Source organism: Equus quagga, chromosome 8 (assembly GCF_021613505.1).
Source record: "Equus quagga isolate Etosha38 chromosome 8, UCLA_HA_Equagga_1.0, whole genome shotgun sequence".
In the NCBI taxonomy this organism is placed as follows: domain Eukaryota; kingdom Metazoa; phylum Chordata; class Mammalia; order Perissodactyla; family Equidae; genus Equus; species Equus quagga.
Window position 1 is genome coordinate 102146858 of NC_060274.1, and position 21601 is coordinate 102168458.

At 36.5% G+C, this 21601-nt stretch overlaps 1 protein-coding gene across 5 annotated transcripts in view; it reads left to right on the top strand.

Annotated features, from left to right (window-relative positions):
• Positions 1-21601, top strand: part of CPED1 (cadherin like and PC-esterase domain containing 1) — a 271872-nt gene that overhangs the window by 52701 nt on the left and 197570 nt on the right. For all 5 annotated transcript variants that reach the window (XM_046669323.1, XM_046669321.1, XM_046669319.1 and 2 more), the window contains 2 exons: positions 3009-3115; positions 9242-9317. In XM_046669323.1, the coding sequence (XP_046525279.1) occupies positions 3009-3115; positions 9242-9317 (183 nt within the window). The remainder of the gene's footprint in view (positions 1-3008; positions 3116-9241; positions 9318-21601) is intronic.

Below are 21601 nucleotides of genomic sequence, written 5' to 3' on the forward strand. Positions count from 1 at the left end.
GAAGAGAAAATGAAAAGGTCTACTAAATATTTAACCAGAAAACAGGGGTTTGGAAGTTTGAGGTAGAATTCAGGGAAGATAAAAGGAATTTTGAGTGGAAACAATTAGCGTTTTTCAGGCCATAGTAGCAAGAATTAGGCACGAAGTATATGAGAAGATCATTTGAAATTTTCAGTTATACTTGATGTTCAGGGGAAATGTATGTGCTATAGAGTTTTTTGAAATATTAATTTTTAATTTAAAATATTAATTAAATATTTTTGAGAGATGAAGGGTTACCCTTATGAATGTCAGGAAACTGTGTGATATGCTTTATAAGTTATCCTCAATTCTTTTTAATGTTTAGGTTCTTCAAATAGATTGCTAAGGGCAGTGACTGTCTGCTCTTTTTTTTTTTGCTATTTACTTTTGTATTTCTAGTACAATGTTCTGCTCATAGAAGGTTCTTAGTAAATCGAATGCTTTGAATTATTTAAACATGTCTTCCACTTTTAAACATTTATGGCTTAAATATATATTTTTTTCTATCAAATCTCAAAATTATGTATGTGCCTTGGGTAGTCAAGGGAGCCTGCCTCAGACTTGGAGGAATATAAAACGTACTCTGTTTTTAACACCCAAACAATACAGTCTGTGATTTGAAATTCTCTCTTTGCGTATCTTTATCTTCTTAAAATATTTAGCTGCATATATTATAACAGAAGGTTGCTTCTAGGGTTTTAATGTTTCCTGGGCTAGAAATAATATCGAATGAAAGTCTTTGTGTTTTCACACTGAATCCGTATCAAAAGATTTTGGCTGAAAATGCCAGATACACATTTAAAATAAAGAACTGGCATCATCATAGAGTATTTGGTTTTGACTGTAGGAATCATTTGTAGTTTCCTTGAAAGTGAGGGTGCGTGAAACAGAGTAGACCCTTGAAGCCTAAGGCCTGATGGCTCTTACATGGAGCGATTTCTCCCACCCACAACCTGCCTGCATCGTTTCTCCTTGTCCCTCTGAACTATTGTGCTATCTTCGAGCATCTTGCGATACATCAAGCAAACAGAGAAACTCAATAGCTCAGATGTTAACTTGAGTTCAGTTGTCTGAATCCTTTTGTTCAGCAGAGAGGTTTGCCTTCTAACAACAGGACAATTACGGAGAAACCAATAGCTCAGACAGCACAGGGCTTGTCAAATGGAAAAGAACTTGATTAGTGGGGAGTGAAATTTTCTTTACTAATTGTCGTAGATTACTCTTTCGTATCGATCTTTTTTCAATCTTCCCTGCCATAAGGCCTTTCTTTGACAGCATTATGCTCTCAAGTGAGAAATTCTTCTGGGAAATTTTTAAAAGACAGGCTTTGGAAAGATTTGTTATTTTCTAGCTTTCTAGAAGCCATTAATACCTAGGGAGATGACTTGTGAGGTCTGCCATAAATAGTTACTTGAAGGAACATTATCTCAAGATTGCTCAACAAAAGATGCATGTGTACAGAAATTGCTTAATTCTTTTTTAACTGGATTTCCATCCGAGATGGGGGTAGTTTCTCAAGTAATACCAATTCTTTTATCCATTGCTTAGTGTTCTTTTCTGGTTATTTTTGAGATACCTATTTCTATATCCTCTCTGACGTAATGTGTTTACTACCCTATCATGGGCTAGTTATTCATTCATTCATTTAACAAATAATTATAAGGTACCAGGGCTGGCCCAGTGGCGTAGTGGTTAAGTTCGCATGCTCCACTTCAGTGGCCTGGGATTTGCAGGTTCGGATCTTGGTCATGGACCTACACACTGCTCATCAAGCCATGCTGTGGTGGTGTCCCACATGCAAAATAGGAGATTGGCACAGATGTTAGTTCAGGGCCAATCTTCCTCACAAAAAGAAAATAAAAAAACAAAGGAAAAAAATTATTATAAGGTACCAATTACATGCAAGGCACGTTGATAAAAATTTATATAAATAAATCAAAGAGAATAAGGGAAAATAAACCCATGTATACACACAAATGTTAATTTTAAAGTGTTTGAATATTGCGTAAGAATGTACTCTTCTGAGATTATTTTGACAAGTTACTAGGAGTTTTTGGCACAGAGCTTTGCCCTTGGTGAAGTAGCTGAAATGTCCTTTGCTTTGGTCCATGTTATACTCTGTATTTTAAACTCAACTCTGCTGTTTACAACTAGACCACAAATTCCTTTTAGACAAAACCTGTCTTGTAAATTTTTCATTGAATTTTATTTTCTGTCCTCCACAACTTTTTCTCTGTAAGAATTCATATAAAAGTATATTCAATGTTTAAGATCTGTGAATAGTAATGGTAATGGTGATACCGAAGCCCAGAACAAAATATTTGGTAGTTTGACTTCTTATCATTATTTGATTTCACTGCTATCTCCTATCTTAAAAGACTTTATAATCTTCTTTTCTCCCGGTCTCCAAATAAGACTATAACTTTACAAAATTAGTGACTTGAAACATTCTAATTTTAGTCTTTCAAAGGAATTTTATGATATCACTTCAAATAATTGAATTTTCCCAAGGATACAAATACTATATATAAAAATGTTAGGTCTGGTAAATTTAAAAAGTTAATTTTAGTTACTTTGAATGCTGACTTTTATTTTTTAATTTTTATTTTTGGTGAGGAAGATTGGCCCTGAGCTAACATCTGTTAACATCTGTTGCCAATCTTCCTCCTTTTGCTTGAGGAAGATTGTCGTTGAGCTAACACCTGTCGCAACCTTCCTCTATTTTGTATGTGGGATGCTGCTTGTGTGGTGTGTAGGTCCGTTCCCAGGATCTGAGTCTGTGAACTGCAGGATACCGAAGTGGAGCATGTAAACTTAACCACTAAGCCACCTGGCCAGCCCCTGACTTTTCTTTTAAAAATATCCAAAATCATTGTTACTTGTCTTTTAGGATTTAAATAATTATATTTTTTAATCTGAAGAAGTAAATCATGTCTTTAAAAGATCTGACAAAAATTATTTGTTTTTCAATACTCTTTTGCTATTAGGTGATTTGGGCTCTTGGGATCTGCTCATTTGCCTGTCTTCTAGGAAAACTGGTGGAAAACCCTGCATATCCAAGGAGGACATCTGCCAGTTAGGTTTACATCAAAAGGTAAATGTTCTTTTTCAAAATGTGCACAGATTTTATCAGCCCTATTGACACCAGTATTTTTTGGTCTATTATGTTAAAAAAAGCAGTCTTGGAAAATAGGAACTATTACATCTTAGGAGAAATTTCCAGTGCTCATGCTTATACACTTTACCATAAAATGGTCGCCATTTTTTGTTGATAGGATCCCCCTCAACTTCAGCAGTTAACAATAAGGACCCAGTTTTACCCAATAGGACCTAAAAATTGATCTAGAAGTCTCTAGCCTATGGATTGTTCCTTACCCTAGCCACATATTCATTCAAAGTAGCAAAGCCTCTATTTTCTAGATCAGTGTTTTGACTTTTTCAAACTTAACCTGGTATCCCGAATTACAATAAAATTTATATAATTTCTTATTAACTTTTAAAATTGACATCCAATATTTACTATTTTGTGTGAACTTTTATAAATGCTTTTATAAAAGTTAACTAAAAATTATCAAATGCCTATAGTGTGCTAGTCACTGTGCTGGAAAATTTACAAATGCTCTATTTTTGATACCTATAACAAGTGTGAGAAGTGTCAAAACCAATAGTTATTTTTCAGTAGTAAAAGAGTTTTTAGTAGCAACCCTGATCATCTGCTATTTCTACAATTGACAGTCTGGATAACTCCTTCCTCCTTCTAACTCTTCACTCCCCTGGCCTTTGGGCTGAGCACTTTCTTTTGGTTCCTCTTGCATGTCTTTGGCCATTCCTTCAGTTTTCTTGACACCCACCTTTCCGTTGCCCAGTCTTTAAATGCGTGTGTTCCCCAATACGACTCTCAAACTTTCAACTACCATTTGTCATGGATGATTCCCAAATCTACATCTAAAGTTCAAAGCACTTTCCCAGGCTTTGGGCTTGCATATGTAACCACCTGTTGAACATCTCCCTTTATATGTCACGCAGATGCTTCAAACTCAACATGGAGAAGACGAACTCGTGTTTTCCCCAGTAAATTCACTGCTCCTCTTGCGTTCAGATGCTCCACAGAACTTCCGTTCTGTTGGTCATAAGCTTGATCAACTACTCTGTCACCTCCTAAGATAGAAATCTGGCCTTCACCTTGAGCTCTTCCTCTCCCTTGTCATCTGCCTTCTATCAATCACCAACACTAAGGAATTTAACTCCTAAATATTTCTCGAATATCTGTACTTACTACCTTTATTCCAGTCGGACAATCACCATATCTTACCAGGACTATGGCTGAATTCTCCTCACTGATTTTTCTGAAGCAAGTATTTTACCCCTGAAATCCATCCTGCTCATGGTTATCAGAGTGACAAATATGAAATGCTGAACTAAACTGGTTACTCATGTGCTTAAAATCTTGAATGGGTTCTCATCAACTGTAGAATAAAGTCTACAAGATTTCCTGTGTGTCTCAGTCAGCCTCCCAGTAGGAAACAAATGCTATACTCAAAAGAGTTTAATTGAAGAAAAACTAATGAAAGAGCTCTCTACAGAGGTTTTGGCAGGACAAGAGAAACAAAAAAGATTAGGGACATCAGAGACCAGCAACATCATGAGAGTTTACTGCCTTCAGTCTGAAGAAGGATATGTAGAAGAAATGGTGTAGCAAAACCTAATGAGAGCTGGAGCCAGGAAGGAGAGGTCGCTGGAAAGGAGCTATAAACTTAGGAGAATGTAGGCATTGCCAAATCGTAGCCCTGCAGAGAGGAAGTTGGGAAGGTAAGTATTCAATCTCTCTCTACTCCTGCTCTTCGTTCTCCTGCCAAGACCTCCTATTGGTGCCAGGCACCATTCTACGTGCTTACTTATTAATTTATGTTCATTCTTTACATATGAGGAGACAGAAGCACAAGGAGGTTAAGAAAATTCCCTAAGGCCTCATAGCTAATAAATGAAGCAACCAGGCTTCAAATCAGGTAGTCTGACTTCAAATTCAGTTTTCTTAGCCATATTACTATAGAATCTTTGAAAATAAATATTTTGCTACTGCACTTACAGCCTATTCTAATGAATATTCTTAAAGAATACATAAATATTAAACAATACATGTTGGATAACTATCACTTTGGAGCCCGAATAATTTGAAGTTTTATGAGCCATGACTTATTTATGTAAACATAAATATTCCAAACAGAAGTTGCTTCAAATTTCTTGGGAAAGTTGTAGTATTGTCAATGATCTAAGAATGAACAAAGAAAGGGCACCTGCTCAAATTAGTAAGATTACTAATCACATCAGAGCTTTGGAACATAAGTGCTTAATGAAAATGATCATAAGATCTGTTCTAGAAAATGAATGGCCAGGAGTTTGTCTATTCAGGAGGAGAGTAATGTAAATTTAAAACTGTATTGGTCCATGTGATGCTGAAAGTGACGTGAGGTCCAGTATTTGGGGTAACGTTAAGGTTAATAACTGGGGCTCTATCTTACCTGTAATGGACGGGTTGTAGTGTTTCAAGAGCAGAGGGATTCCTTTCTAGCTCTGTTTGTAGGACTAGCAGTTCCTCAACCAGGATGCCGGTTTAGTACTTGCAGCCTTGAGAACTACTGAAATGGCTCTTGTTTTAAAGCATGCTAGGACATTTTCAGGTGCATATGATGGAATGATAATTGCACATGAGAGACATGGGGGATAAGAAGACTGTTTTTTTTCTTTGATTAGCTGGTTCTTTTATTGTCATTAATTCTCTTCCTTATGGGTGATACTGAACAGCTTCCAGAGAAGGTCTCATTTTTGATAAAATAAAAGATATGTACATCTGTGCATATATAATGAAAAAAAAGGAGCAGTTCCCTTAGATACAATGTGAAGTATATGTCACTCTCAATGCTCATGACTGACTAAAAAAATTTTATTCCTTGGATGCTTTCTTACACTTTATAAATACTCCAAACTAAAATGTCTACTCCTTTTAATGAGTTAATGTTATTACTGTAGTTTTATTTTTTGATTTACAAATGCTTTCCAAATATTTATAATTAATATTATACTGATGCTCTTATTAGTGAAATATGTCTCAAAATAAGAATGATTTTTTTTACTTTTGCTTCTGACATTATGTAATAAAAACAATTTAGATGCAGATTACCACAAGTTAGGATTGTAGAATGTACTTTGGGATTGAAATCTTTTTAAATGTACATTTTCTTTCTCCCAATTTGATCTCAGAAATAGCCCAGGGATCAAATATCATTATTATTTTTTATATGCACTCTAATCCTTAGAAAGATATGAAAAGTTTTAGGCCAAGAAAAACAGCAGTCTATAAAACACACACACATATGTATGTATATTAAGCATTCAAATCGAATACAAAATTCCTATATAAAATTGGTATATAAAAGACCATTTGGGTGATAATGATATGTCAGAGTAGATTCATTAAGTATAACAAATGTACAGCTCTGGTGGGGGATGTTGATAATGGAGGAGACTGTGCATATGTGGGGGTAGTGGGTATATGGGAAATTTCTGGACCTTCTGCTCAATTTTATTGTGACCCTAAAATTAACCTAAAACTGAAAAAATAAAGCCTGTTAAAAAAAATTATTGCAATGTCAAACTGGAGAAGCTCATCCTATAAAAGCCAGCTATTCCAAGTTAAAATTTCTTTGATGATATTCTGCTCGATAATCATGCAAATCTTATATATTTTATGATGCACATAAAAATAAGAATGAAAAGCACTAGGATATAAAAGAGCATTATTAGGTTTGACAATTAAAAAGTTAAAGCATGTGTAACACAGTTGATTTACCATATCTGTATGACCCACAGCCCTTGAATGTGTTTATTTGTGCTGAGTTATTCAGTTTAACTGCCTAGTTTGGTGCTCAGTTCCATAGTAGAACGGGGATGATATTTCTGATGTCATGTGTCATCACAGTTTTATCATCTGTTGCAACTCTGTGAATTCCAAAGATGTGCTTTGGAGGAAAGAGCACAGGAAAAGGTCATTGGATGGAGGATGGGGAAACAGGAGGCGGGAAGATGAGAGCAGTTACTTCCCTTGGCTTGGCTCTGGTTTTATGAAGCAAGTGCTTTGTTGATCCTGAGTCAGGTCATCTTTCTGATCCAAGGTCTTGCCTGAAAAGTCATCTCTCTGATAAGACACAGCAACCTTCCCTTTTGTGTGAAACCCGTGCAAGCTGTACACTTCTTTGCAGCATCTACAGAAATTCTTCTGGCTCATTACTTCAGTTATTGTTATCCATTTTACCAAGACTCTTCTAGTCCTTTCAGTGTGTGGAGGATGGGACAGCATAACCAGGATGCTCTAAGCATCTGCAATGACAGCACATTTGCTCTGAGCCCTTCAAGAAGTGGGAGAAGGTTTTAAACTGGACCTGCATCAGTACATAGCCTTAATGTCACTTACCTAACGCTGGTTCTCTTTCTGGGTCCTTCTATTATTAAAGATTCTATTTAATCAATAGCAACTGAGTGATTTTGCCTTGTCAGGGGGAAAATGGTTCAAGTTTATTGACTTTTGAAGCTTTTCATAGTCTAATTTAGAAGAGTTCCTTGTGCACTATCTTAAAAAGAACACAACTCCAAACCTCTGTTATGGATTCCCTGTACTTTTGCAGTATTCTGTCCCTTCCTTCCAGCCTATTTTAGGAATTTTTAATGGAAAACTTCAGGACTTGATGAAAGCTTTTCTTCTTTTCCCACATTTAGCCTCTGAACTTTCTCACTCTTGAGTTTAAGAAACGTAGACATCCCTAAAATCTAAAGTGCACTAGACTTAGAGTCTTTTCTCAATTCCCAGCTCAGTAAGGATGTAAGACTTTGGTGTCTTTGTAGACATTCAAAATGGAGTATTTAGGAATGTTGCTAGTGCTGATTCACAAGAGTGAGTTCTGCTGAAGCGCAGGCTTCATTCATACATGACCTGGGCAGAAGTTTACTGTTTCCTGAATAAATTAATAGAGTTAAGAAGATTGCAAGTGTTGGAGAATATTTAATCGATGCACTGTTTCAAAGCACTTCTATGAATCATTTTTTTAAAACTACAACTTATGATTGAATTGCTGAATTGATAAAATCTTAGAGCAGAAGTGGAACGTAGAGACTAAAGGCTCTAAATGCATTATTTTACGAATGGAGAAGTTGAAAAAGAGAAGCAAAGTGATGTGCTCAAGGTTACGATTCTGTTAAGTGCCAGCAGTGAGACTACAACCTGTTTCTGGTTCCCTCTCTTCTCCAACTGCAGCTGAGTTCTGTTTATCTGGTCATGCCAGTAGGACACAGTGGAGAAGCTATAATACTTCATTAGTTTAGAGTAATCACTTAGTTTAGTTCTAAACAATTAGTTTAGAGTAATTTGAAAATAACCAAAAGTGCTCAAAAATGCTTCTGATTTTCAAGCCTATTTACACTGATCTCTTTCTGTTGGTTTTAACAAGGCTTTACCATATTTGGTATTATTTTGGAGAGTTAGTTGATAATAGCCAATTAATCAACCTGTATATTCAGAAGAGGAGAGAGTTAAGCTTGTTTGTATCTTTTCTCTACTTTATAAGTTAAAATCTATATTTGAATTTATGATAACATTTATGAAGCTTTCTAACAACAAACTTTTGTTGAAATAGTTTTGTGGTGACTGGATTTTATATCTGGATGCAATAATGCCTTTCAGTATGAAGTGAAGATTATATATGAAGTTTTGAAACAGGTTTAGCACTAAATTTCCGCTAAATATCTATGTGATTCAAATCACTGAGGGTCTCTGCAACTTTGGAGTTTAGTTGACTTTGAGGTTATGTTTAGTGCTATTTTTTTTCCAAAGCAAAATTTGCAACCATCAAGTTATTTGTGGTACTCTATTTGCCATAAGAACATAAGTATTTCCTTTTATTCCTAGCAAATGTCATGGTTTTGAAATATATTGAAGTTTTCAAAATATTCCCAAATATTTTGAAGATTTCTAAGAACAAGTTTTTATTTTATGCTATCAAATGAGCCACGTTATTTTTCTGGATTTGAATGTTGGCTTGCAGAGATTTGAAAGTATGGCGTGGATGGTGTAGACAGTACTTCACATCCATGCCCTCTGGGTTTTTTGGGTTTCCTTGCCTTTAGCATTCTTGGATGCCTAACTCACTAGAATCTTTTTCTTTCCTTTCAGGTAAACATATTACCAGAAGTGCAGCATCAACTTTGCAGAAAGGAAGGATTATGTCAAATAATTAGGAGATTTCCAGGTAATCTTTAGTTTGCTTCCTTATACACAAATGAGTGAGCTATGTAGGCTTCGTCAGCAGACACCAACTAATGAAACCTCAGATCAGCATATTTAGCTCCTTTGTCTATCAATTCCACTATCACAAATCTTCCAGAATCCACAAGGTTTTGCCAATGGGAAGACTTTGATAGTAAGGAATACAAGCATGACACTGATATTCTTTCTTTTGGTTTTGCCCCCTAACTTTCTAGATGAATGTTCCTTGTCTTCCTTTGTGTTTGCCTTTAAAATAATTGCTGTTTTATTTGGAAAACAATTATTGAAGTATTCTTAATTATATCAAACTTGAGGTTTTTAAAAATATATTTCTTCATGATTAGTTGAATCTGATAGTAACAGATTTGTTGCTTCTATCTGAAATCCTCTCAATTTGACTGCATATTTAAGACAGAATACTGGAGGAGTAAATTCTATGTCTTGACAATATTAGAAATTTGGGACAAAAAGTGACCATCTCCAGTTTCCTCATAGATTCCCAGAGTGGGAAAAAACCATCAGATGGTATATGGCTCTTCATGGATGAAATTATAGCCTGCTTTAAAACCCATCAGGGAAAGGGTTCCTCAAATGTCTTGTTTAAAACCCATTTGATATTTAATAGCTTATGGCCCTAGAAAGTATTTCACTATATAATTAAAATTTGGATCTGCAAAGCTTTAATTCTGTTTTGTGTGTGTGTGTATGTGTCCTAGTGGAATCAGAAACATGATATCTTAACCCATCAGCTTTTCCATAGGATTTCTACTTCCACACCAACATAAACCACATTGGCATGTGTCATTATAAAGACTGTAGTCTCCTACTGTCATTTACCAAGGATTAAAATAAAATAAAATAAAAATGAATCAGCAATTAAACTTTCAATTTAAGATTCTCGTCTAAAATAAATCAGAGACATAAACCTGGTTTTGTAGTTATTGTTTTACCACAATTGTAACTGACTCCATACCTCTAAATTTTGTTTTTGTTTTTTGTCAATGTCAGCTGGGTAGTTTTTTATTTTACAAAAAAAAGTAATGTTTTTGTGAGGAGCAAGTAAAAAATTATTTTTCATTAATATGTTATTAATATCTATAAATCCAGTTAAGGCAATTTGAAAAAAATTTGTTTATGTTTTGAATAGAACCTACATATTTTTAAGTTTGTTTTTCTTTGTTGCTCTTTACATTTCCACATGGTTGACTCAGAACATTGTTTCGTTGGCATTGGAGCTAGCAGAATAGTCACAGGAGTGAAAGACCGTTGATAGCCAGAAATGGATTACCGGTTTAAAAAATTCCCCAAAAAGTTTTGGATAAGTTTAAATTTTATATTTTGCTTCCATAAAATTGTAAAGTTTTTTTATGTCTCCTTTTGCTTCAAACATTTTTTATTCTCAAGAACATCTATAAGTTCTAGACATATGTAGTCCTTTCTCCACTCTGGGTAGTGTGTTAATTTTCTATTTATCTGTATGACCGATAAGATAGTTTTACAGGATATACGCCCATTTAAGCGGAATTATTTCTCCTGTCATGTTATCTTTTTCTAGCTGACAATTTCTTAGATGTGTAGCTTTAAAGGACTATGTCTCAGCATTATTTTATGATTTAAGCTTTTAAACAATAGCTTTTGTTGTAGACTTTTGTTAGGAATATATAGTGTATAATATAAACTCAGTATTCACGAGATCAAAACATTTTATTTATTGTGAATACTGAATATTTAATTTTGCATACAGATTAGATAGCAACATGTCAGTATCTAAGTATATAGTACTATTAAAAAGGTAAGATAGTAAAAGTAAGCATAATACTAAATAATTTAGGCATTTTATTTAAAGCCAAAATGGCCATGTCATTTTAAGCTATGTTTCATCTGTAGGTAGGCAAAACGCAAATTTTGAAACTAGAGATTTTAGCTCTGCCCCCTGATAGCTATATGACTTAACTTCAGGCTGCTGTTGGTTTTTACTTTTGGTTTTTAATCTATAAAGTGAAGTTAATGAGAGCCATTTCATAGATTTAATTTTGAAAATAAAGTAGAGTCTATAAGTGTGTGTATAATTGTGTGTATATAATTTGATTTGAAGAATAAAGAATATTATATATTATGCCTAACACATAATACTCACAAAATCATAACTGGATCATCCTAGCTTCGAAACATCAAGCAACAGACCTCTCAATACCTAATATTTTCTCTCTGTATATGATTGACTCTTACTATGATTTTATGTTTCTGTCAAAAACTGTGAATGGTCTGAGATTTCACTCTGCTTCCAACCTCACAAGTCAGCCTCCCACAGTTTCATGGGTGCTGGCAGAAGACATGAGACTTCTGGGTCAGAGACAAAGGACTTTATTATTTACAGCAATAGCAGTAGGCGGACTATCAGCATTTGCACCTGTTCACTGAATCCCAGTTCCCACAGGGTGATGTGAAGAGAGCTAGGTGACACTTGTATACTTAGTGGTTTGCAGTTCAGGAGAGGAACTCTGAGCTTAGGGAGTTTGAATATTTTATAATGAGCAGTGAGCATGCCTACCCTTTGCCCCAGAGGGAGACATTATTTTTGTTATAGTGGCCAAAACCTTCCCTTTGCTCTGGAGTGAGGCACCATCTCTATCTTTCAAGGCTATCTGCTATATAAATATCCTTGAAAACATAATTCAAAACAAAGATGGTCAGTGCCTCTGTTTGCAAAATGTGCAGAAATATAAAAGATGCCTGGAGAAGTATCTATCGACAGTTTCAGAGAAGAATGCTTGACAAGGTCTAGCTGTGAAGCTTCTCAGTGTATAATTCTGAGCAAGATTTAAAGCCTAATTATGCTTTAGTATTCTTATCTATAAAAATACATTTGGCAATGATCAGTAATGCTGAGAATCCATGATTCCACTGTGCCGTTTTCCCATAGAGACACGTGCCCCAGGTTTTATCTTAAGCAGTAGGTAAAGACAGGGATGCTAAGAAAGGAAGGATGATCATGCTGGTAAATGTGGTTGAAACCCTGCGAGTGTGGCAGGACAAAGAGTTTGGGCCGGATGTAAAGGAGTGTTTGAAGACAGCATGTAAGACTAACACAGTCTGTTCTGTTCCATAGCCAAACAGAGTGTACCTGCCATTAGACTTGTGACTCACATTGAAAGGAACAAATCCATGGAATTTTTACTGGCTAGCACGAAGATTTATTTTTATCTTGCCATTTAATGCTTTACCTTTTGACAAAAAAAGTTTCATAATTTTTAGTTGGCCCAGACATGTTGCCAGTGTTTTTTGTTGCCTTTTATTGTTTGTTTTTTTGATAAAAAAAAGATTTCTTTCCCATATTTGAAGTATAAGTACAAATCATAACATCAGAGAACTGTTTTACTTGGGTAGTGAGTTGTTGTTCGTTCTTTTTTATGCAGCATCACCATCCAAGAAGTCCTAGTTAGGAGTGTGCCAAATTTTTGGCAATTACTCATTCTTTCCATAGTTTTATCTTAGCTCTGAGCACTAGCTTTCATGTGAAGTTTGAAATGTACCCACACTTGTACTCAAAGATAGTATTTTGAACATTTTAGCTCTGTCTTCATTTTTTTAGTAACATGAGAATACATAAAGAAAAAGGGAGACTGTAGATGAAATTTAATCTTTTGTTGTATCTAAGCAAGACTGGACTTTAAAAGGTTATAGATATTTACTATCAAATATAAAACATAGCTTTAAAATAACATAATTGAAATTATTATTTTGTTGTTGTTGTTTAAAGATTGGCACCTGAGCTAATATCTATTGTCAATCTTCTTTTTTTTTCTTCTTCTTCTCCTTAAACCCCCCCAGTACATAGTTGTATATTCTAGTTGTGAGTGCCTCTGGTTGTGATAGGTGGGATGCCGCCTCAGCTTGGCCTGATGAGTGGTGCCATGTCCACGCCCAGGATGTAAACCAGCGAAACCCTGGACCCCTGAAGCGGAGTGCGCGAACTTAACCACTCGGCCACAGCACCTGCCCCTGAAATTATTTTTAAACATTGACCAATAATAGTTTTTATCTCATGTGACACTGATGATTGTTTTTAATATTCTGGGTCTAAAAGTTCCTATTTAGCATACGATATCAGTGAAATATTGTCAGGGAATCCAGTAGCCTAAGTGGAATTTAAACAAAGCAACATGGAAATTGTCAATGCTTAATACCATTTGAGTATTTTTGTAGCTTTCATTCTTTTCCTCCCCTCTGCTACAACTTGGAGGAATGCTCTCCTTCCAACAAGAGTACAAGAAATGGAAACATTCCCAGTATTAAAAAGGATTTGAGACACATCTGTAGGAGGCAATCAGGTAAACTTTCCAATAGGCTAAAGTTTGCCTGTTCTCTGTGCCCTCCAATGCTGACGCTCCCTCTCTGTGTCTTCTGTGTGCACCTTCATGCTTCTATCTTCCCGAGACTTCCACATCCTGTCCCACACATGATTATATCCTTTATGCAAAACATTCTTTCCCCAAGGAAAACTCTCATCTCTTTAGTATGACTGACTTCAGCTGGGTAATCATAGAAAGTAAGCTGATGGAACTAATTCAGACTAAATTATACCCTCACCCCGGTCATAAGCCTCTTAAATGTATTTGCATTTTTATAAAAGAAGCTTGAAAACCCAATGAATTTCTAATTGGTAGAATTTCTGGAAGTGCCTTCAAGTTCCCATTCAGTTCATCAACAAGCCATCCACTCCCAAAGCTTAACCAAACCCATCTACTTTTCTACATCTCTACCATGACCAGCCAAGTCTAAGTCAACATTCTCTCATACCCTTCCCACTTCCTTTCTTGTCCCTGAAAAATCCAGTCCATTATGGAGACTGAAGCCAGAGTGCTCTTTTCTTCCATCCCTTTCATCAATAAAACAAGTTTGTTAGGCCTGCTCACAGCAATCTGTCTAGGGACCAAACATTGAGGCCCGGATAACTAGTTCTCTGATGCCCTGACTTGATCCAGGGTTAGATTTTATTTAGAATAGAAGTCACACACCCAAATGTTTACAGGGGCTTGGCATGTGACATAACAAATTCATAACAAATTTAGAAGCTTGAGAGGCCAGATAAGCTGCCTATTTCAGTATTTGGTCTGTTGTCAAATTGATAGACTCTTTAACATAAGCCATTTGGTCTCCGAGAAGAGGAGAGGAGTTGAAGACACAGGAAAGTACAAGGTAGTACCATGTGACATCATGCAGATATACCTCAGCAATGTTGCAACGTTGGAATTTAAAGAAAGGTCCCTCATGTTTCTCATTCCTGTAAAATTGACTTACCACTAAGATTCAGATCAGACCTCTTTATCCCCACACATCTCTGTGCCTCTTCCCCTAGATACATCTTTGCTTTTCCCTAAACCCTTGGTAATTCCAGCTTCCATTTCCCTCAAAACAAAACAATAACTATGCTAATCCCTGAGGACAAGGAAGCTGGATTTTCTGCTAAAACCTTGAACTCTGGAGTTGGGAGGGATTATCAACATCTCTTTGCTACTTATTATTATTATCTACCAACTATCCTGATCATTCAACAGTTTCAATAAGAAAATTATCACCTGGGTTAACTTCTTCCTCTTCACTTCAAATCTGCCGTGATTCTTGTTAAAATGATGTCCATACAGTTGACCTTTCATCATCCTAACCTCACAGCTCTTTGATCTCATTAGATCCATGGCCTTCATTTCTCATCAACTTCACCCTCCCACTTCTGTAGCCTTGCTCGGCAGCTTGCATCATGCAGAACTACTCCGGCCTGGAACCTCAGATGACACTTTGGTACTCTCTCTTAATTCTGCTACTTTCTCCAAGTCCATCAGCCACTTTTGGTCATAATTTCTTTCCTGCCAAGCCTGGACCTCTTGGTCTGCCATTTGCAGTATTTCTGTCCAAGCACCTGCAACATTCGTATTTTTCCACCACACCAGCCCTTAAGCCACCAATTATAGAAAAACTCCTACACTCTTATTTCTCTGCTTCTACACAAAAAACACTGGAGAAAATCACACAAGTTTGCTGTTCTCTCTTCCGAGTATGTCTTCCTCACTCGCTAAAATGGAAAAAGCATACTGCTCCTGCAGTTGTCAGCTCTACCACCACCACCAACACAACTACCTAGTAGCCCCTCAAGCAACCTCTTCTAATTTCACCCTAAAATTCTTATGAAAATACATATATTAAAAAGTTTAATAACTATTTCTAGCACTTGCAATACAGAAGAATATAGCAGGAATTTCCGTGCATTCTAAGGCTGATAGAAGCAGAATGGGGGGCTGGCTCCATGGCCGAGTGGTTAAAGTTCACACGCTCCGCTGCGGCGGCCCAGGGTTCAGATCCTGGGCATGGACATGGCACCGCTCGTCAGGCCACGTTGAGGTGGCATCCCACATCCCACAACTAGAAGGACCTGCAACTAAGATATACAACTGTGTATGTGGGTGGGGGTTGGAGAGATAAAGCAGAAAAAAAAAAAAAGATTGGCAACAGTTGTTAGCTCAGGTGCCAATCCTTTAAAAAAAAAAAAGGAAGATTGGCAACAGTTATTAGCCCAAGTGCTAATCTTTAAAAAAAAAGAAGCAGCAGCAGAATGGGCTGATGGTTTGCATGTGGTTTGTTATAGCATGTCTCTCTACAGTTTTAACCAGCCATCGATTGAGCTGGAAGACAAGTTAGATACCAGGAAACGGAGCTTAATCTGTCATTCAACTGTAGATTTCAGAAAAGTCAAGTGGTGAGCCAAGGACACATTCCTTCCAAATTGAATATACAGTAGTTACCCCTTATCCACAGTTTTGCTTTCCAAGGTCTTAGTTAACCACAGTTAACCATGGTCTGAAAATATTAAATGGAAAATTCCAGATATAATTCATAAGTTTTAAATTTCATGTTGTTCTGAGTAGCATGATGAAATTTTGTGCTGTCCTGCTCCATCCCACTCAGGACATGAACCATCCCTTTGTCCTGCATATCCATGCTATATGTGCTACCTGCCTGTTAGTCACTTAGTAGCCATGTTGGTTATCAGATCCAATATAGTGGTATGGCAGTGCTTGTGTTCAAGTAACCCTTATTTTACTTAATAATGGTCCCAAAGTGCAAGAATGCTGGCAATTTGGATATGCCATAGAGAAGCCATAAAGTGCCTCCTTTCAGTGAAAAGATGAAAGTTCTTGACTTAGTAAGCAAAATAAAAAAGTTGTATGCAGAAGTTGCTGAGATCTATGGCAACTTTTATTACAGTCTATTGTTATAATTGTTCTATTTTATTATTAGTTATTGTTGTTAATTTCTTGCTCTGCCTAATTTATAAATTAAACTTTATCACATGTATGTATGTATAAGAAAAAAAATAGTATAAATAGTGTTCAGTACTATCCGTGGTTTCAGGCATCCACTGAGTGTCTTGGAACATATCCCCCATGGCTAAGAGGGAAATACTGTATTGTTTTAGAAATAAAGACAATATAAAGAAGAGAATAAATACCCCAAATTTACAAACCCAGAGAAATTATTAGGAACATTTTTGTGTATGTATTTCATATTGAAAATATATGTATTGTTACTCAAGAGTGTGTTCCACGTGAAATCTACCTGACTTGCTGAGATAAATTTATACTTTCCTTCCTCTGTGTTCCTACTGTACCTTGTGAAATCCTTCATTATAGCCAAGTCACATTGTATCTTAGTTGTATTTGTATGTATTTGTCTCCCCACAAGGACTGAGACTCCCTGAGGGCAGGACCTTCTTTTTCGTCTCTGAAGTTCAGTCCATGGTCATAGGTCCTGGTATATAATAGTCACTCTAATATGTTTAAATTAGAGACTGGATAAGATGCTAATGGAAGGGGTTAGAGTTGTGGAAGGGGAGCCTTGCCAGTCATCAGAGGGTCTTTGTAATGTTTGGACTAATTTATCCGTTCACCCATTATGAGCTCAATATTGAGTTGATGCTATGGGGCAAGAACAGGGGCAGGAGAAGTAGAAAGTACTGTCTCATTTCTCCAAGCCATAAGTAGCTAATTCCAGTAACAAGGTATTTGCGTCTATGAAAGAACCAGAGAGCTGTTACAATATTGCACATACACAAGGCAGAAAGATATCAAATTATGTGGTATAGTACTAACTTCTAGGTGATTACCATTGCAGCCAAGAGACTCATCACCTCGTTGCTGTCTAAAAGGACAAGCTTTCTTGCATTATTGGTTGTTCCTCATCCGTGCTGGACATGGACATGTACTTCCCTTAGGTGGGCTCGTATTTTTGCACCATTTCAACCCAAAAGTCTTTAAATATTTGTTCGTCATTTTTTGGGAAGAGAAGCTAAGTACTGACTGCCAGAAGGATGGAGTAGCAAGACAATGGTGAGAGTTCTCTCTCTTTACTTATCCAATAATGTTTTAGTACTTCTTATAGATTTGCTCTCGAGGCAGTTTTCTTCATCTTAATGATTCTGCATTCAGGGCAGAGGAAATAAATCCAATACTTCTTGCTGACTATTGTGCTTCTGCACTTTTTCTCCATGGATTCTGTGAAAGAAAGTGAAGGTGTTTGAGATATGGCCAGAAAACCTAAATCAGAAGGAAAGAGCATTGATCTAGATTGCAGTGGACGTTAGGTGGATTGTTTTTCTTTTTTAAACTCAACCTTGAAAAAGTCTCAGAAGCCCTATTTAACAAAGAAATGGAATTGCTTTGGTCGATAACAGGTAGAATACTACCCCCTTAATCCTCGCCTTTGTTCTTTCTTTTCTTCCTTTTGGTGGCCCCCGGAAGCAACTTCCTGACGCCACCTGGCCCCCAAGAAGCTCGGGAGAGTTCAATCTGGGGACCACCACTCTGCATAAGGAACTCTAGCTTAGACGGAGTTCACAGCCATCAGCGGCAGTGCAAAATACTTTCGTGATTCTATTTATCAATCATGAAAGTCAGTAGAAATGTTCTTCTCTTTCCTTCTTGTATCCTGTTTGGGTTTTTGGCCATCTATGAGAAGGAAATAGATGAGAAAGAAAGAAATAATGAAATAGAAATCAAATTTTAAAAATTGATCAAACATGCCTTTTAAAAGTTCCTTTTACTTTTTTATTATACCATTATTACACTAGTAAGATACATTCATTATGAAAAGAACAGAAAATACAGATAAACAAAAAGAAGAAAATGTAAATCTTGTGAAATTACATAATTTTCCATACATTTCCTATTAATGTATAATGTTTACATGTAGAGTACTGTGCAATTCAAGTATGAACAAATTATGGTATATTTATCAGTGAAAAACTATGAAGGCATTAAAAATGATGGAAATCTACATTTATTGGCACAGAAAAATATTCACATCATGTGTTGAGTTAAAAATAAAAGAAGAATAATCCCGATATCTATATTATGTATACTATATTTTGTTATTATATATCTTGCCTATTTGTACAGTGTCTATGTAAAATGTATAGTAACAATGTTTTGTTTTAAAAATATATGCTTACATATATACATACATATATTAATTCATTTAGTACTCACAGTGTCTCCATGAGGGAGGTATCATTATTATTCCTTGAATGAATAATAATAAATAATAATAAATAATAGATAATAATAAATAGTCAAGTGTAGAGAAATTAGGTAAATGTTCCTGGCTCGCATATCTAACCAATGGTATCCGCACTTAGGCAGCGTGAGTCTGGAGCCTCCTTGCTCTTAACCGCTTCCCTCTGCCAAGCTCCTCGAGTGGTATTCAAGGTCCCCACAGGCTGAGACAGGCTGTGTTTCTCCCTGGTCTCCCATTATTCCCCGAGCCCAGCTCTCTGCTCAAGCCGAGCTCCTCCCTTCACTGTCCCTCCCACAGCACGCTGTACTGCCCTCTCATCTCTCTGCCTTCATCCTAATGACCTCACTTTAACTTAATCATGTCTTTAAAGACCTTTTCTCCAAATACAGCAAATTCTGAGGTACGCGGGGTTAGGATTTCAACATATGAATTTTGGTGGGACACAGTTCAGCCCATAACAGCCAGGGATGGGTGGAGTAGGCAGGGAAATGTGATTGGCAGTTCCACCAGATCCATATGGAGAGCAGAGAACAGATCCCCAAAGGAAGAAAAAGATATTGGAGAGAAAAAAATGGCAGATGTCTATTATTATAGATATTTGATAAATGCTTATTTATTGGTTATGATAAAGTCCATGTAATTCTTTAGGCGGAACTAGCCCCTGCTACCCTTCCCAAAATCACTTTAAAGTCAGGGATTATTATCTTTCCTTCTCTTCAAGCCAAGAGCTCGATGCTGTCCACTGGCAATGCAAGTCTGCTGGGCTAGCTGTGGATTTGCCATGTGTGGTTCTTCCTACCTCGAACCCCAGTTCTCACATGTTCTCAGACTTTGCCTCTGCCCTCCAGAACTAGCTAATCTGAAAAATTAATTAGTTCTGATATACTTTCCTCTCTCAAATCCACATTTTTTTTTCACCGAACATGAATGAATAATGAATGAATTCAACCCAAATGAATAATTCTATTGATGAGAATTTTAGACGTCATTGCAGACCAGTCAGACCGTCATGGAAACTGTTGAATCGTGCAAATGCAGTGATCACCTACACATTCTGACCTGTCCATAAAATTCACCATTCTGCCTGTGAGCCATCACTCTCTAAATTAGCTAATCACAGCCAAAACCAAATGGAGATTTGGGAAAATGATAGCCTAGCCTTACTTCATTTCCTTGAAAATGGGAAAGAAATATCTGCTGCTCGACTATAGCCTGGTAGTTGGAAACTGCATAGTTCTTCCTTCCACTTGGCATTGCTTAAAAGCTGAGAAGCAAGCTTGTCAATGTGCTTGGGATATATACTGTGTAGTTCTTTATGCCTGGGCACTGGCAAGACAGGAGGGAAGGTCAGTGTGGCTGGTAGCACTGGAATGTGTGGATGAGCGTGAGCTTTCGGAGACTCACTTTTTCTTCTCGTCTTTGGGAGAAGCCAAACCAAGCTCTCTGACCCAAAGGTGTCTCTTGCTCTTGTGTTCCTCAGGACTTGATACTTTGCCCATTTGGCGTCAGACCAGTTTGAAAGGGACAGCATGTCCATTTTCCAGTAAACATTTGGCAGCTCACTGACATCTCTGAAGTTGTGCTAAAGACTGACCAGCTGAGGGAGCTCCTTAATCCCTCTGCTCTTTGGTAGGGCAAGTTTAAAAGGTTCTGATCTTTTAAACTTGAACTGGTTTGGTAAAGCTTTACATTGCTGGTTTGCGATCTCTGTATCTCATGTCATCAGGTAGATATATTTATTTATTTCATTTAGAGAGTTTGTTACCTTGTGCCAAACACTGTTATACACTAGAGGCAACATTGCACGGCACACTTATAATATGTATGAGTCTGCTTATTAATTCTAATTTCCAACAGACCATAAAGGAAGAGTGATAGGAGTGATATTCACTTTTGTTGTCTAAATCTCTTTAGCAGGCCTCTATTTCCTTATATCGATGATAAACATAGGCAAGTAGTATTGTGTCTAAATAATGCCAAAACACTAATGTGTCTAAATAGCGTTAAAACACGAAGAACTTCAAACACTCAAACTGGGTTCTTTGCATTATATAATAAAAACTCAGTAAACTGTATTTGTACTCATGGATTTAATTATGCTGATTAACCAGCCTGCATCCATTAATCAATAGTTTCTTCCTAGCTATGTGTAGACACATTCCACGACTCAGGATGCAGCTGGCAAAAATAAACTATTCCATAATTGTTCATGTTTTCCTCAACAAATACATCCTCCAAACAGTGATTGTGATATTTTCCCCGTGTCAGTTCTTCCTGAGCCACTGTATTTGCAACAGAAATATTAGCAGTGAATCTGAAGTCTTGATAAGATGTCTGAAAAATGTAACTTGCTTCAAAATAGATGCAAAAGTGCTTCATGTGGCCAAACTTTTTATTTTTAAGCCATTCGGGATTGCACTATTTGAGGATTATAAGGGCCATGTTAAGAAGGGTACAGAGCAAATCAGGTTCTAGGATTTAGCTGCTGCAGTGGTCAATGTTTATCCTGAAACTTACATGCTTGTTTTGCTTTATGAGGAAGCTCAGTAAGCGAATGAGAATTATACTATAATTTTGATTCATTTGTTTATGCATTTTCAAATCTATTCATTGTATATATTATGTCTATATTATATCTATCTATATCTCAATCTCTATCTATCTATTTGGATATTTAGAGAGAGAAAGAGAGTTTGGTGT